The sequence below is a fragment of the Scyliorhinus canicula genome, chromosome 21 (genome assembly GCF_902713615.1).
Source record: "Scyliorhinus canicula chromosome 21, sScyCan1.1, whole genome shotgun sequence".
Taxonomy (NCBI): Eukaryota; Metazoa; Chordata; class Chondrichthyes; order Carcharhiniformes; family Scyliorhinidae; genus Scyliorhinus; species Scyliorhinus canicula.
In genome coordinates this window covers 51,331,279-51,348,564 of record NC_052166.1, presented here as the reverse complement: position 1 = coordinate 51,348,564, position 17,286 = coordinate 51,331,279, and the positions used below count along the sequence as shown (strand labels likewise).

The 17,286-nt window shown below is 46.8% G+C and overlaps 2 protein-coding genes across 5 annotated transcripts in view; one reads left to right on the top strand and one right to left on the bottom strand.

Moving 5' to 3' along the window:
* Positions 1–17,286, bottom strand: part of ralgps1 (Ral GEF with PH domain and SH3 binding motif 1) — a 723,987-nt gene that overhangs the window by 368,753 nt on the left and 337,948 nt on the right. The gene's annotated exons all lie outside the window — the stretch shown is intronic.
* Positions 1–17,286, top strand: part of angptl2b (angiopoietin-like 2b) — a 52,277-nt gene that overhangs the window by 2,846 nt on the left and 32,145 nt on the right. The window contains exon 2 of the mRNA XM_038781980.1: positions 14,336–15,143. Coding sequence (XP_038637908.1) covers positions 14,339–15,143 — 805 coding nt within the window. The 5' untranslated portion in view covers positions 14,336–14,338. The remainder of the gene's footprint in view (positions 1–14,335; positions 15,144–17,286) is intronic.

The window sequence follows — 17,286 nt, the reverse complement described above, 5'->3', positions numbered from 1 at the left end:
CATCAGGTCTTCACCTCAGCAGACTTGGCAGTACAGCACTTTAGCAAATTCCAACATCTCGCTTTCTTTTATTCCAAACTTCCCATATACTCTGGTTTCAGTTTTGTTGATCCTATTAACTTTTTGATAGAAATAATTTTAAATCGTGCTCGCCTGGAGCTCAGCTTGATCCAATTCAGGTTCTTCCCCCATTTAGATTGCAGCAAGTCACCAACGTTATTGACCTGCAGTTTACACAGGAACACATGTGCAGCCTGAAATAGTGCATCCTAAAGTAAAAGCACCATAGTCCCAGATGACCATAGACTGCTTTCCCCCTTGAGAGTGGGGGGAGAGCTGACTGCTGGTGGTTTAAACCGGAGGGTCACCATACCTCAGGCGAGGGGCAAGTTTTAGAAAGCGTGGCTTTCATGAATAATCTCAGTGGGAACGGGAATTGAACCCGCGTTGTTGGCCTCGCTCTGCATCACAAACCAGGTGTCCGGCCAAAAGAGCTAAACCGGCCCCCATGCTCACACTGACCACTGTACAAAGTCATTGAAACTATCACTCCACAGGAGGAGGAGATGGTTGTCTTCTTGTTTCTAACTCCATCATCATTAAGAAAGAAAACACAACAGGTTCCACCTTAAGAGCACTTACCTCTAAATAAAACTGGATTAAATGTGCAATCGGACAGGTGTGTCCGAGTAGCACAGGCAACAGAGCACCTGTCGGTCAGTCAACAGATGGCCTCAGATTCAAGTCAAACAGCAGCAAAGCTGCTTTAAGAGCGTTGGCCACTATTGGGTGCAGGTTTTGTTTCCCATTTGGATTGTTACATTATGCTGGTCCGTGCCAATCCAGGAGTGCGAAATAGTCTGACACAGTTGGCTCACCTCTTACAATAAGATTACTACAAGAGCATTGTTCATCAAATGACAGAGGAATGGTGAGGTCATGGAGATTTCTGCAGACTAGACTCGGCTGCTACATGCTGCACTCTTTCATCTCCAATCCCCCCCTCCACTGTTCGAGCTCAGCTACTGAGGAGCAAATGAATCCCAAGACATGAATGGCAGAAAACGGAGATAAAAGCAAGCAATGAAGGAAAAAAAGGATACCCTATAGGTTTTTTTTTCCCCCAAAAGGTTTATCCAAAGGAAGAGGATTCCCAGCAAATCCATACTATCTGATTCAGATTGTTTTTTTTTAAGTAACTTCCCAATTAAGGGGCAGTTTCACGTGGTCAATCCACCTACCCTGCACATCTTTGGGTTGTGGGGGTGAAACCCACGCAAACATGGGGAGAATGTGCAAACTCCACACGGACAGTGACCCAGGGCCGGGATCGAACCCGGGTCCTCAGTGCCGTGATGCAGCAGTGCTAACCACTGCGCCACCGTGCCGCTCCTGGTTATTCAGATTTGTAATACTTTATTACAATAGTAATAATCTTTATTGGCATCAGTAGGCTTACATTAACGCTGCAATTAAGTTACTGTGAAAATCCCCTAGTTGCCACATTCCGGCGCCTGTTCGGGTACACAGAGAGAGAATTAAAATGTCCAAATTACCTAACAGCTCGTCTTTCAGGATTTGTAGGAGGAAACCGGAGCACCCGGAGGAAACCCACGCAGACACGAGGTGAATGTGCAGACTCTGCACAGATAGTAACCCAAGTCAGGGATCGAGCCTGGGACCCTGGCGCTGTGAAGCAACAGTGCTAACCACCGTGCTACCTCGCACAGTACAATGCACATACTGAACTTTGCAACAACCACAATTTGTATTGCTACAGCGCCTTTGACATAATAAAATGCTCCAAGGCCCATGAAGATGAGAACGCAAAATTTGACACTGAATCACAAAGAAATATTAGGACAAGTTCCAAAAAGCTTGTGCAAAGCTGCAAAGGAGGGTCTAACAGGAGGAAAGGGAGGTAGAAGATTGTTGGAGGGAATTCCAAAGCTTGAGGCCCCATGCAGCTGAAGGCAGGGCCACCAACAGAGGAATGATTAAAATCTGGGATGGCGGACAGTTGTGCGTGTGAAACCAGGGAATGATACAAATTCAAGATTTTCAATTGCCAATCTGGCCTGATTTAGGCATGTAAAAGTGCAGAATAAGCTAAGTTACAAACTGCTCTGACGCAAAATTCCCACCATGTCCAAGGCACTATTTGTGGCTTTGCACAGTTGGCTGGGCAGCTGGTTTGTGATGCTGAGCGAGGCCAACAGCGTGGGTTCAATTCCGTATCAGCTGAGGTTATTCATGAAGGGCCCACCTTCTCAAGCTCGCTCGAGTTGTGGTGGCGCTCACGTTAAATCACCACCAGTCAGCTCTCTCACTCTCTGACTCTAAGGGGATTGGGGGGGGGACACTACACTAACTTTTACTGTGAATCTTCCATCTTATAGGATGCCAGTTAATTTCTTTATCCAGAAGAGAGAGAGTTGCAAAAAGGAAGGCAAAATAATAAACTAAAGCACAGCTGAAAAGCTGCCAACAATTCTTTTTGAACAATTTTCCAAAATACACAGGCAATAAACCATAAGATGACTGAATTTAAAATGGATAAAATATTGCCAGGTACCAAGTCCTTTCCAGGAAACCTCAATGCTACCCCATTGATTTATTGTGCTTTCTTTCAAAGTGGAAATAAACAGTTTATTGTTCACTAATTATATTTCCCTTGACATTATACTTGTTCATGAAACACAGCAATGTTGCAATGTTCCACAAAAATATGTTGCTCGGCAACTCCTCAAAAGCTGCTAGATATGATTAGGCATCAATTTTAGCAAACAAGTTTCAAAAACACCACCAAACCGTGGAATGGAGATATTTAAAGCGTTAGACATAGGTTGAACATAACTTTTGCGTCTCCTATTCTAGAGCAGAATTATCAGGCCACACAGGAGGTTGGAAGGCGGTGGGAGGACCTGAACATTTGGTGGGTTGTTGTCGCGACTTGTACACGAGGCCTTCCTGCCCCCACCGGAAGTAAGCTCTGGATGGGAGTGCGACCTCCACTTGTGACCCCCAACTCTTAGGCTTGAAGGAATGGTCCATAAACCCAGGGCCAGTCTTCTCTGCTCCAGAATCTCGGTGTTCCTTTGCATCTTCCCAGCCGGTGGGAAGAGGATGGGGACTGTGGAAGAGAGAGTGTGTCCCACATCACACCAAGGGAATAGTTTGTTCCCTGATGCGGAGAGGCTCATATGGAATAAACTTGGCCTCTCATGGCTGTGCTGCTGCGCCTTCAGGTTGTAGTTCAACATACAGACACTTAGGCCGGGAATAGCAGCAACAAAGCTCAGGATCTTCCACATACGTGACACCTGGTTTTCCTCGTCGCCAAGCGGTACTGAAACTTCGGCAGAAAACTGACCCAAACCGCTGCCACCCATAAGTGCAGTTAATGACCAACAGCCAATTAATGACGACTGAAGGGCCTCTTCCCACATCCACTGCAATTTTCTCAGCTCCAAACAGGCCTGCTAACATGCATGATTAGTTATGAGGACTGCAGGTCAGCTGGAGTGGGGGGGGGGGGGGGGGGTCGGTCGATCAGCGCTAATCTGTGCATGATCTAGGGCGAGGAGATGGGATGGCAGCTGACAGCCAGCCCCCCCCCCCCCCTCAACCCTCCGTTTTTGCTTCCAAGCCCTTCCCATCTTTCTCCTGGGTTTCGTGACTCCAGTGGCCATTGTTCCAAGTCCAGCCACACCCCCCTCCATGGTGCTGTCCTTCACCAGAGATGCCAGAGCTCGGATTGGTCGGCAGCTCTTGGCAGGTGGGACCTCCCTCTGCCTCCAGGGACTTGACTCACCTGAGGAAGGAGCTGCTCTCCGAAAGCTCGTTGATTCGAAACAAACCTGTTGGAATTTAACCTGGTGTTGTAAGACTTCTTGCTGTGACCACCCCAGCCCAACGCCGGCATCTCCACATCTTGACTCTGCAGGGAGGCCTGTTGGTGTCCCTGGCATTAGATTAATTGGCCCTTCCAAAGACGAGGTCACCCACCAGCTCTCAAGCCAGCAGGGTTCAGCCCCGAGATGCAGTAATGTTAGTCTCATACTGATGGAAAGAAAGTTTATTCTGGGCTCCGGTGGAGGTTTAATTGCAGTAGTAGAAGAACGACAACTTGCGTTTACATACTGCCTTCAAGTCAGAAAACATCCTGTTGTGCTTCCCAAAAGCAGAAAATGGATACGCAGCTGTGGCCGTATTTGGAGAGATGACCAAAATTATGGTCCAACCAGTTCGTTTTAGTGCTTGGGAGGGAGGTTAATGAGGCAGAAAGTTGAGGAAGGTCATTCCAGACAGGAGGGCTGCGGCAATTGGGCATTGAAGGTGGAATGGAAGGAGGAGGCGTGAGACACGAGAACTGAGTCAGGACGCGATTTTAACTCACCAAAACTTACTTCAATGGCACAGAGTTATAATCAGGCCCACAGAGTGAATGGAGACCAATGGAGAATGGGTAATTGAGACTATACAAAACAAGGCACAGGCAAAGAAGTTTTTGGACGAACTGAAGGTTTATTTTCATTTCTTCTCGAGATGGGAGCATTACTGACAAGGTCAGTATTTATTGCCCATCTCCATTTGCCGTTGAGAAGATGGTGGTGAGCCGCCTACTTGGACAGTTGCAGTCCATCTGGTCAATCCATAGTGTTTTTTTTCTGTCACAATTTGATGTAACTGAATGGCTTGCTAAGCTTTTTTGGAGGCAGCTAGGAATCCATGCACATTGGTGTGCATCTGGAGTCACATGTAAGCCAGACATAGGAAGGGCAGCAGATTTCCTCCCCTGAAGGCCGTTAGTGAACCAGATGGGTTTGCACAACAACCCGGTAGATTCATGATCATTATTGAAAAGACCAGATTCATCAATAACTGAATTTAATTTTCCCAAACGGCTGTGCTGGGATTTGACTGCATGACCTCAGAACGAGTCTGGACCTCCAGATTACTAATCCAGTTAACATTTGCACTATGCTATAGCTACACATGGTGGAGAGCTAGGGAGGAGGACATGAAGAATAAATCAGGTGTTAAGGTAACAAAACTGGAGACAATGTTCCGGCGGCAGCAGGAATGAGGGTACTCGCAGGCTGAAAAGTGAAACTGGTTTTGGGATGGAGGTGCACTTTGAGCTCAGTTCTGGCTCGAGCGAGTCACAAAAGTGATCCAGCCCATAATCAGGAGAGTGCGATTGGGGGAGATTCATTCATCGAAGATGCGAGACAACAGTGCTGATGGAATTGGGGGCGAGGGCGAAATGGTTCAGCTGGGTGAGGGTTAGCGTGACTGACCGTGTCAAATATTGAACAGAGATTAAGAAACATTAAAAGTGACATTGCGCCATGGCATCAGCTATGTGGGATATTACTGTATTTGACCATGACCTTGATGTCATGGGCAGTACAGAACCCCGACTGAAAAGATTCAGATTTGTGAGAGAGGAGAACAGAGATAGTTGGTGACTGAGATGTTGCAGAAAATTGCAGGGGTAGGGAATAGGCAGAAGATGGAGGGAAAGGGGAGGAGGGGGGGTAGGGAGGCTTAAACCTAGAATGGCAACTTCAGATCCAATATTTAGCTGCGTTATATTGTTATGAAAATGTGAATTTCCTCGAATACCCATTTCACTGACATCCCTCACGAAGCAATTCTTACCTGGCTTTGCCTACACCTGTCCCACATTCCACATTGGTTCCTGGTGCTCTCAAATGAGCAATAAGTGTTGCCTTATTAATAACTCAGCCAAACTTTTAAATGAGCACCTATGATGGCAAAAGAGCTGTTGGTTGGGTGAAGTAGTGACATCTTGTTGAGTGGAGTGATTGTCCTTTCGGCAACTTAATTCAAATAGACCCGAATTCCTCACAACTCTTTCTCCCTCTGTGAGCAACACCGAAACGAAACAGCCAATCTGGTCAGTTATCGGTTTTCCACGTGTGGGACCTTGAAGCGTGTGGGCTCCAGGCCTGCGCAATGCTACATCCGGCTGAGGGGGCACGCATGTGTGGGATGGCCGGCATCCTTGGGAGCCCATGGCCGGCGTTTTTAAAAGCCGGTCGCAGCCATTGGGTACTTCTTCCCATGATCGGGAACGCACGACCGGTTGCTCCGCGACCCTCCCGACACCTGCCCACGATCCTCCCGCGGGTCGCGACCCGGAGTTTGAAAATGACCGGTGTAAAAGCTCCATTGGTACCATTTCTCCTGGGTCCTAGTTGATATTTACCCCTCAACCAACATCAGTAAACCAGTTCGATAGGTCATGTATTGCACTGCTATTTGCTGTGAGTAAAGTGGCTGTCATGTTTACTGACAATATAAACAGTGACTGTGTTTCAGGAAGTGCTTCATTGTCTGTAAATTGCTTCGGAATGCCCCGAGTTGATGAAAAAAATCGTTGTATTAACACAACTATTGCCCGGTCGGGAAAAAAATATTCCTCGTCAGTTAGAGGTAACAATGATGGCAGTATAGCACCATCACCACAGTGACATTAATAGCCCCTTCAGGTCAAAGTGCATCAATGACAAAACACCACTGTTATAATCTGGGGAATGAAATGAAATGAAATGAAAATCTCTTATTGTCACGAGTAGGCTTCAATGAAGTTACTGTGAAAAGCCCCTAGTCGCCACATTCCGGCGCCTGTCCGGAGAGGCTGGTACGGGAATTGAACCGTGGTGCTGGCCTGCTTTAAAAGCCAGCGATTTAGCCAAGTGAGCTAAACCAGCCCCTTGTGGCAGGTTGACACAGTATGGACCCCTTGTCTCTGGATTTGGTGTTTCAATCCTGTCCTGATGGGAAGATCATTTCCTCGCTCTTCAAGATGCCAAAGCTCCAAATATAGTTTGTGGGTGTTACTAATGGAGACTGCTTCTTGCCAATGACGCAACACAAACTGGCACTATTTTTCATTCATACCGTTGACTGAGTGTTTGTGCTGATCAAGGGACGTGACTGCGGCACACCCAGTGCCAGTTGTAAATTTTGCAGAAGTGCCGGTTAAAAATAAAACTTAGGCAGTCCCTCGGGGTAGAGGATGATTTGCTCCCACTCTGAAAATGTGTTATCAGGTGACAGTAGGCCACACATTGAACTCCTGTCACAGGTGGGGCAGATGGTGGTTGGACGACTGGGTTGGAGGGGTGACCGGGTTGGAGGGGTGACCGGGTTGCCAGGCTTCCCTTTCACTGTCGACCCTTGACCTCCGCTTGCTCTCGGTGATGAAACGAGGTGCTCAGCTCCTTCCCAGATGCTTTTCTTCCACTTCAGGTTGTCTTGGGCCAGGGGTCCCCAGGTGTCAGCAGAACTCTTTCTCCCTCTGTGAGCAACACCGAAACGAAACAGCCAATCTGGTCAGTTATCGGTTTCCCACGTGTGGGACCTTGAAGTGTGTGGGCTCCAGGCCTGCGCAATGCTACATCCGGCTGAGGGGGCACGCTTGTGTGGAATGGCCGGCACTCTTGGGAGCCCATGGCCGGCGTTTTTAAAAGCCGGTCGCAGCCATTGGGTACTTCTTCCCATGATCGGGAACGCACGACCGGTTGCTCCGCGACCCTCCCAACACCTGCCCACGATCCTCCCACGGGTCGCCACCCTTTTACAAGGAAGCTTTGAGGGTGGCCTCGAAGAGTTTCCTCTGCCCTCCTGGGGATCACTCGCTTGTTTCCGGACCCTCGGACAATGTGGCCCACCCAGCGGAGTTGATTGAGCGTGGTCAATGCTTTAATTCTGGCAATGTTGGCCTGAGTAAGAACACAGATGGATTTTCAGGGTCTTGCAGAGGCAGGGCCGGTGGTACTTCTACAGGGTTTTGACATGCCTGCCATATATAGTCCACATCTCTAAGCCATATAGGAGGGTGGGTATCACTGCTGCTCTGTTGCTTGATGCCGAGTTTGAGGTCCTGGTTATCAAACACACTCTTCCTCAGGTGAACGAAGGCTGTGTAGGCACATGGAAGGCCGTGTTGAACCGAACAGATGCCTACCCTTGTTTGAGACTACTTTTATTGTGTCCCTACATTGTCTCAACCCCAAACTTGGAAGAAAACATCCGACTGCGCCTGTATCGATTGTATCTTCTGCCACTTCTCACACAAATCTCATTTGTGGCTTTGGAGTGGAGTCTTATTTTAGCAGTTGAGACGGTCAGAGTCATTTCATGTAGAGAAGTGACTTTTACTAACAGCCTGGGCTGGGATCCAACCTTGATCCCAGGTGGTGAAGGAAAAGTGCGTTAATGAGCTCTGCCTCACAGTCCTTACAAAATTACACTCCCAGAGATAGTTCACCACAACCAATGGGGAAGGAGGCAGGACGTGGTGTGCTCTTCGGAGATCAGGGCTAGACTCTCTGACCCAGCCAGCGCTCGCAGTTAGCGGCAAAGCAAGGGCACTCACCGCTGGCCTTGAATCGAGTCTCGCTGAGATATCTGGGGAGGTCTGGTGAGAACTTTACATCCACCACCACGCAGTGATAGCTTACTGTAGAGTTTCCAGTGTGGAGTTAGACAAGACCAGTTCTGCTGTTTGGCAAATTTTATTCATCACGTTCCCATAAAAAAAAGAACGGTCATATCTGATTGAATAAGGTGCGGTTTCAAATAGCACGGTAGCACAGCGGTAAGCACTGTTCCTTCACAGCACCAGTGTACCAGGTTCGATTCCCGGCTTGGGTCACTGTCTGTGCGGAGACTGCACGTTCTCCCAGTGTCTGTGTGGATTTCCATCTACAAGTCCCGAAAGACGTGCTGTCAGGTGAATTGGACATCCTAAATTCTCCCTCTGTGCATCCGAACAGGTGCCGGAGTGTGACGACTAGGGAACTTTCACATTGCAGTGTTAATGTAAGCCTACTGGTGACAATAATAAAGATTATGATTATGTTGCTAATTTCAGTAAATGTCGGCTCTGGTGGGGGAGGGAGTTGGAGGCGGGGCAACTGCACCATACTCAACCCGTGCCACAGCCCTGAGCAACAGGCCGCAACTGCGAATGTCTGTGGTACCCTACGGTTACAGTCGGTTTCTGTAGGGCAATGGTAGTGAATGCTCACTATTAAAATCTCTACCGAGACAATTAACCAAAACTTTATAGTTTCCTTTAAAGTTTTAAAATCTAAACAAAACGGTACATCATAGGTTTGTCTCCTACTCTCCACTGATTGGAGTAATATCGTGCACAAAGGAAGATGGCTGTGATTGTTGGAGATCAATCATCTCATCAGAGCATCACTGCAGGAGTTCCTCAGGGTAGTGTCCTGGGCCCAAACATCTTCAGTTGCTTCATCAATAACATTCCCTCATTCATTGGTCACAAATGGGGCTGAGAAACATTCACAATTCCTCAGATACTGAAGCAGTTCATGTTTAAATGCAGCAAGACCTGGACAATATCCTGGTTTGGGTTGACAAATGGCAAGTAACATTCGTGGCACACAAGTGCCAGGCAATAACCATCTCCAATAAGGCTAAATTTAATCATCTCCCCCTGACATTCAGGGGCATTACCATTGCTGAATTCTAACATCCTCGGGGATACCATTGACCAGAATCTTAACTGGACTACTCATATAAATACTGTGGCTACAGGACGGCATGGTGGCGCAGTGGTTAGCACTACTGCCTCATGGCGCCGAGGACCCGGGTTCGATCCCAGCCCATCGTCACTGTCCGTGTGAAGTTTGCACATTCTCCCTGTGTCTGCGTGGGTCTCACCCCCACAGCCCAAAAAGATCTGCAGGGGAGGTGAATTGCCCACACTAAATAACCCCTTTAATGGAAAAAAAATACAGTGGCTACAAGGGCAGGTACAACTTCACTCTCCAAAGCCTGTCCATCATCTTCAAGACACAAGACTGGAATACTCTCTACATTCCCCGGGATGAGTGCAGCTCCAACAACACTCAAAATGGTGGATACTCTCCAGGACAGTGGCAGCGGTATGCACCATCTACAAGATGCACTGCAGCAACTTACCAAGACACCTTCAACACCACCTTCTATACCTGTGACCTCTACCAGTTCATATGGGCAACATATCCAGGGGAACACAAGTTCCCCTCCAAGTCAGACACCATCCTGACTTGGAACTATATGACCATTCCTTCAGTGTTACCGAACTCCCTCCCTGACAGCACTGTAGGTGTTCCTACACCACCTTGACTGCAGCAGTTCAAGGCAGCAGCTCATCGCTACCTTATCAAAAACATGCAATTGGGGAAAGTCAATGAATGTTGGCCTTGCCAGCGATGTTCACATCCCAAGAACAAATAAAGATGAATTAAATGTGCAGTTGCACTGATTTTAAACACAGGAGGGTTGGAAGGAAAGAATATGATTGCAATATTGTGACTCGTGTAACTGGGTTATTTTCTTTTCAGTAGGAACAACTGTCCATAAAAATCGACTAAAGGAACTGGGATTGGCTCAGTTTAACTTAATCCTCCCAAGGTTGGTAGGAGGCCAATTTGAGGTCGCGTCCATCTCTACTCCCATTCCAGTTGAGCACACACTGTAGAATGCAGGAAGAATTCAGTGCAAGACACATGTTCCCTTTTCCACAAACATTTCCATTGTCACTTCCATTAAAAACGCCACACTCCTGACTCCCCCAAAAAGTTCATGCGTCCCTCAGGGATCATATTTTTCCATGAGCAGGTGCTCTGTCGGCATAAGGATTGCTCATATGTTCCCACAAGCTGATTCAAAGACTGGAATTCTCACTAAAACGATGTAAGACATTCCGAGGGTCTGGGATTTATTAAGCTTTCCACGTTCTTTTTATAAACAGACTTGTATATAATGGCAGTAAGTGGGAAATTACACTGACTCACACTGTTCTTTATTACAGACACCCCTCAGAGACAATTGCTGCCATAAAATATCCTTTAATGAACTATCCCAAAAGCAAACAGAAAGACACAGATATATTTAACAGAGGCATTCTTTTCTAAAACAAGCTTTGGATTTCTCCCCCACTCGGACCCCGAGACTCCAAGCTAATTACTGCAGGTCTCTCGATTAGATTTCTCCCTCAGACCAATTAGTACAGCTTCTCGCCTCCAAGGGACTGAGTTGACTGCTGAGTTTATAAACCAATCAAAACAAAGGCCACTTAATTAACCAAAGTACAATTTCTCTTGAACATCTGGTAATGATGATTTCTATCAATTGCACAACCTTTCTCCAACCAAATCTAAACGTCTCTCACCGCTATTACGGCTCATATCTGGAGTACAATGTGCCTAAAACCTCCTTTTGATGGATTTTCAGTATGATGGGCAAACAATGCTGAGCACACATGGAAGCAGGGGGATCGCAAACCCAAGTTTTCATCAAACTAAAGCTGTGGAAATGTTCTCTTTGTGACTACAGGGTTCGAGGGAGCTAACAGCTCGTAGCAAACGAGAAACAATCACGTACACCGACGAGTCAGAATCATTAACAAAAGGCAGGGGGTGGGGGGGGGGGATGGTGGGGGGGCAGGGGGGTCCTCATACTCAGACTGGCTCTTTTGTAATTGTATGTAGATCTTTGTGCCCTTTCAACTCAGTTTATCATCAATGACATTTGCCCTCTTTGCATGGCTGGGCTCCAAAAGGTTATTAATAATTTAATGCAATAGAAAACGATGGGAGTATTTATAACCAGTGGAACATATATCATTATTTCACTAAATTTATCCTCTGCTGCACAGCACATTTAAAGGGCGCCCCAGACCCGCAGCATTATCTCTGAAGACAACATGATGTGAACGTGGCAGAGAAGTACCTGTAAGAATATAGATGTGTTTTCACATTTCTAATATTGAGCAATTCAGAACAGCTAGCGTAAGCAGAATTGGGTTAACTAATTGTATGCTTGCAGGTCCTATCTTGTGATCTCAAAGACATTCCTGGGTAAGGTCACGGCTCGGGAAAGCAAAGATAGAAAGAAAAGAGAGAACACTGAAGTAGGATGGTAAAATAATTCAGACAATAGAACAGGATATTGATGAGGAAGAGGCCCCTCGGTTGTGTGTTCACCAATCTGCTTTCTGACCCGAGGGTCACAGGGCGTTCAACAAGGTTCAATAGAGCAAGAATTAAACATGGCTGCTTCATTTTAAAATGGTGTGAAAGTGAGTAACTAAGCAAAATCTGTCATAATATACACCAGTATATCATGGTGCAGACACACACACACTGATGGACACACAGTAGGACCAATCAACACGCACAACACCGCAGCCAATCACCAGTTAGAGCACACTCACTGTAAAGCCAGAGGGCATCAGTTTTCCCGCTCATTCGGGATGCAGCCTCTCAGAAGGACAGAGCTTACACCACAGATCCTCACCATGTGCTGAGTGCATAGACTGGTTAGGATAGGCATAGGTCTTTAGTTTAATCTAACATCGTGTCAACCCACAGTGAAAGTACGTTCAACAGTTTCTAGCTCAATAAAATAGTGTACTATTTTAAGTGTTGGTAGCCTGTATGTGTTCCACGGATCCAGAGCACCCAACACATCAAAACCCACACTGGAAACTTCACCTATCTTCAAGGTGACGTATGTGAACAGCCAGGCAATCTCTCACAATTTCCAAGAAAGTTCTTTACAGACAAGTTTCGAGAGGAAGACCGGATTGTACTGCTGTTTATGTAGTCTTCAGATTAGTACATTAGCTGGTTTAGCTCAGTTAGCTGGACGGTTGGTTTGTGATGCTGAGCGAGGCTAACAGCGAGGGTTCAATTCCTGTACCAGCTGAGGTTATTTGTGAAGACCCAGCCTTCTCTTTTTTTATATAAATATTTTTTATTGGGTTTTTGAACAAAGTATATTTACCGTTATGTACACAGAATACAGAAGAGAAGAGCACACAAAAAAACCCATCAAAAAATAAACAAATAAAATAACTGGTGGGGTAGATGCCAAGTTTGTTATCGTTTCCCGTGCCCTCCTTCTGGCTGCCATTCCCTTGCCTCCCCCCCCTTCCACCTCTCTATCATTCCCATTCTCCTCCCCTCCTCCCTCTTCCCCCCCCCCCCCCCCCACTTCTGCCACCTTCCCCCCCTCCCCTTCTCCTGTGGTTCGCCTTTCTTTTCTCTTCGGTTTAGCTGTCTCCCCTCCCCCCTCCCCTTCCTCCCCCCCCCCCCCCCCTTCCTCCCCCCCCTTCCTCCCCCCCCCCTTCCTCCCCCCCCCCCCCTTCCTCCCCCCCCTTCCTCCCCCCCCCCCCCCCCCCCCCCCCCGGTCTATCCCTCCCTCTCAAGCCTTGGCTACTTTTCACTGATTCTTGGCTACCTGGCTATTCTTTTGCTTGTTCGTTGACCACAAACAGGTCCCAGAACAATTGGGTGAATGGCTCCCACGTTCTGTGGAAGCAGTCGTCTGACCCTCGGATGACAAATTTGACTTTCTCCATTTGGAGAGATTCGGAGAGGTTGGACAGCCAGAAGGCCCCGCCTGTTCAACCTTGCCCGTGATGATCCTCCGGTTAAATCACCACTAATCAGCTCTCCCCCCTCAAAGGGGAAAGCAGCCGATGTCATCTGGGACTATTGTGACTTTAGTTTACATTGAAATGCTAATAAATGAAGTTAATTTTCAAGGCATACTGCAGTCTATAGATTTCACAAATCTGTTACTAAAAGGATAAGGATTATCCAGCAGTATCCAATTATACAAGACTTTGCGTATAAATGAAGATGAATGTGGACATATGTGGTAACAGGTGACTGAGCAACAGCCTGTTAATACCCTCAGTCCCCACGGGCAGCATGAAGTCAGGATGACCCAGATTGTGTGCAAATGCTGACAGCTGTCCCCAAGTTAAATCTGGCTGGAAATGTGGATCAGAATCCTCACCAGCTTGACACAAATTTCTCACTTTCCTGTCAAGTTCTGGGCCAAGAGCAAGGTGCTGAAGCTTGCATGACGGAGATCAATGCAGCCCTGGCTGATCTGAACAGAGTCAAAGTGCAAATTTACAACCAGCATGAATTTATAGCAAAAGAACAAATAGAACGGTCTGTGTTTGTGTAAGAGCTGATCACAGCTGGGTCTGCCTAACATTAATAGACATAGTTGTAAAGGTTAACACTAAACTCAGAGTTCGTTTGTCTGCATTTGTAGACAGTGAAATATAGTTGGGTAAAGATCGTTTTCACCAGATGAAGGCATTTGTTAAATTTTACAACAACAACATTGTCAAGAAAGTAGAACTTCACAGCAGTAAATTATTTTGGGGGAGTTTTCCTTTTATAATTTCAATCATGTTCTCTTTCCACTGTGCCATTTCAGAATTATGTTATTGATTATCATTACTCTGTCGCCCTAACAGAAGATGCACACCCATCGGAACACCATGAAGAAACTGACTCTTGTAGTCTTGTTGACACTGGTCAAGCTCACGGTCAGTATGGACAACGTGGAGGAATTTCAGGCTAATGAGGAAGGCGATGGGCAGTTTATATACAAGAACAGATACAAACGCGCCACAGTGTCCATGGAAAACAAGTGTTCCTACACCTTCATTGTGCCCCAGCAGAAGGTTACAGGCGCTATTTGTGTGAACTCAAAGCCTGACTCGATCCCGGAGAGCAGGGTCCATAAGCAAGAGCTGGAGGTGCTCAACAATGAGTTGCTGAAACAGAAAAGGCAGATTGAAAGCTTGCAGCAGCTTGTTGAGGTTGATGGTGGGGTCGTCAATGAAGTGAAGCTCCTGCGGAAGGAGAGTCGGAACATGAACTCGCGGGTCACACAGCTGTACATGCAGCTCTTGCACGAGATCATTCGCAAGCGGGATAACGCACTCGAAGTGTCCCAGCTCGAGAACAAAATTCTCAATCAGACAGCGGAGATGATGCAGCTTTCGAACCGCTACAGGGACCTAGAGCACAAGTATCAACATTTAGCGTCACTGGCAAACAACCAGACCTATCTGATTGCACAGCTGGAGGCAAGGTGCCAGCTGTTGCCAGCTGCCAAGCCAGTCCAACCACCGCCACAGAAACACAAAATCAACCTAATTACAACCAACGAGATCCAACGCGATCAGAACCATCAGGACAGGCGCCAACTGGCATTGAACTTATTACCAACCATGCCACCTGTGCCTTCCAACATGCCTACTGCAAATGCCCCACCTGGTAAGTGAACTGCAGCATTCATTGTAGAGTTTAGGACAAGTAGCCTTTAAAGATTGAATTGTGTGTGGAAGTACAGGCGACATGTCTCAGAAAAGTGAAGACAATTGTCGATGAAAAATGCAGCACAGAATATAATTATTTTCAGAAACGAAGCGCAACATTACTTTTATCAAAACTTAAATAAAGCTCAGGCTTCAGAAGGTGGTATCCAATTAAAGCACCTCACATGATAAAACAATCCTATTTAAATTGCAAAGAAATAAAAGTTCAAGTGTTCCTTCCCTGTCTGGTGGAATGAGGCACACAGACAGTAGGGAGGGAGCAAATGTGTACTTTGCTGTTCAAATGTGCCCCTTTTTGGTTTGAACAATGGTTCCTTATGCACGAGTCTCGCAACAGAAACAAGAGGAGGTGACAGACCACATGTCTGGACAGCCTGAGAAATTTATGTTGGAATGCAGAGCACTGATTCTGGACAAAGTCAGAATGGAACGTGGGTCAACCGAAGCAAACTATTTGTTAGCAGAAAATGAGCACCATTGCCCATGATCTTCGGGGTCGAAACCGAATTGCGTTAAAAAAAAAGCCCTTCATTTCAGTTGAGAAAATACTAGCACTAAAAAAACATTCCAAACGCCTTGCCTCTTAAAAAGTTCTATTCTGTAATTTCTCCGGTGGAAGACTGAATGCGATTAAAGTCAGATGTCTATTTCGACAATCCTACGCCAGTTAAAAGTGCAGGGTCGTCCAATGCTTTGGAGCGGGGAAGTACATACTTGTGGTGAAACTGGGAAGTCTCTATTTCACATCCTAATGCAGAGAAAATTCAAAAAGAGCCAGACAAAAAAAAAAATTCATATCTCCATGTGCAAAATCTGCAAAATGCCATACGCAAAGCACTTGGTGCTGTGCATGGAAAAGTAGAGATGCCCCATGCAGGCAAAAGGCTAGATTTTCCCCATATACACAAAATGCAGTGTCACTGTATACAAAGGGGCAGGGTCTCCGTATCCACCAACAGTGACGCATGTAAAACTCTCAATCCCATGAGCATCGCTTCACCTCCTCGTCTTGCCATCCTGACACCCATTCCTTCGCCAAAGGCTTGGAAGGAAATCTCAGCCCCAAGTGCTTTTAAATTGGTCAAGCTCGGGGGACTGATTGGTGATGTTCAACACTTGTGGGAGTGGATACATGTGTTACTGGATACAGCCCATGAACTGTAGAGCAAGAGTTGAACTGCTGATAACTCATTCTCCTCATACAAAGCTCAGAAAGGCTATTTAAAACTCGGGGGGTTTCTGCTCCCAGGAATACTAACAATAGTTGGAATCGACAAGTGAAAGGAAGGGCAGATTAAAAAGCGGGCAGCTGCAATGGTTGCCAACCATCTGGGAATGGCCGGGTAGACTGCCAGATTAGCCATCAATCACCCAGTGATAATTAAATGCAATCTACGATAATTCGGTTTCCATCCTTTAATGGTAGTCCCTGGCCACAGTCCATTCATGAACAAGTAATTACTGCATTCGCAGCAGCCACACAGGCAAAGCGCAATGACACGGAACGTAATCAACGTGATCGCACACGGCTACAGTGTTCACAAATGTTGCCCTGGGCTACTGCCTAATGTTTCCCCATGGATGGGGTATGATCCTCTCCTTGACTAAGAGAGAGAGAGATAGAAACAGAGAATCATGAGCGAGCCAGGTGGTAAAAGAACGAGTAACTAAGCGTGGGGCAACTATCTGGACTTTCAACTACCCCTGCCTGTAAAATTCATAGCACCAATAGCCAGCCTAGAAAGATTTGCACAGCTAAAGAGTCCAGAGGCTAGAGATAAGAGCAAGCACCACTACCCTGCTTTGCTGCTAAGCTAGAAAAACTGCATCGATTAAAATGGCCTGAAAGGGTCACTCGGCTGACCCGCGGAGCTGCTGACTTCGCAACCCTTTGTGTGTAAAGTCACATTCAGTTTGTAGAGTTTGTCGATGTTCAACTCAGTAACCTGGCTGGCACTAGGTCTGTGGTGAGGTGGCAGCGACACGAGGGGGAAATGACCGCTCAGGCCCTGCCTAAAGCCTGGGCCTTTCCTGTATCAGTCATGAAAGGTTCAACCGCATTTCCTCAACATCGAAGAGGC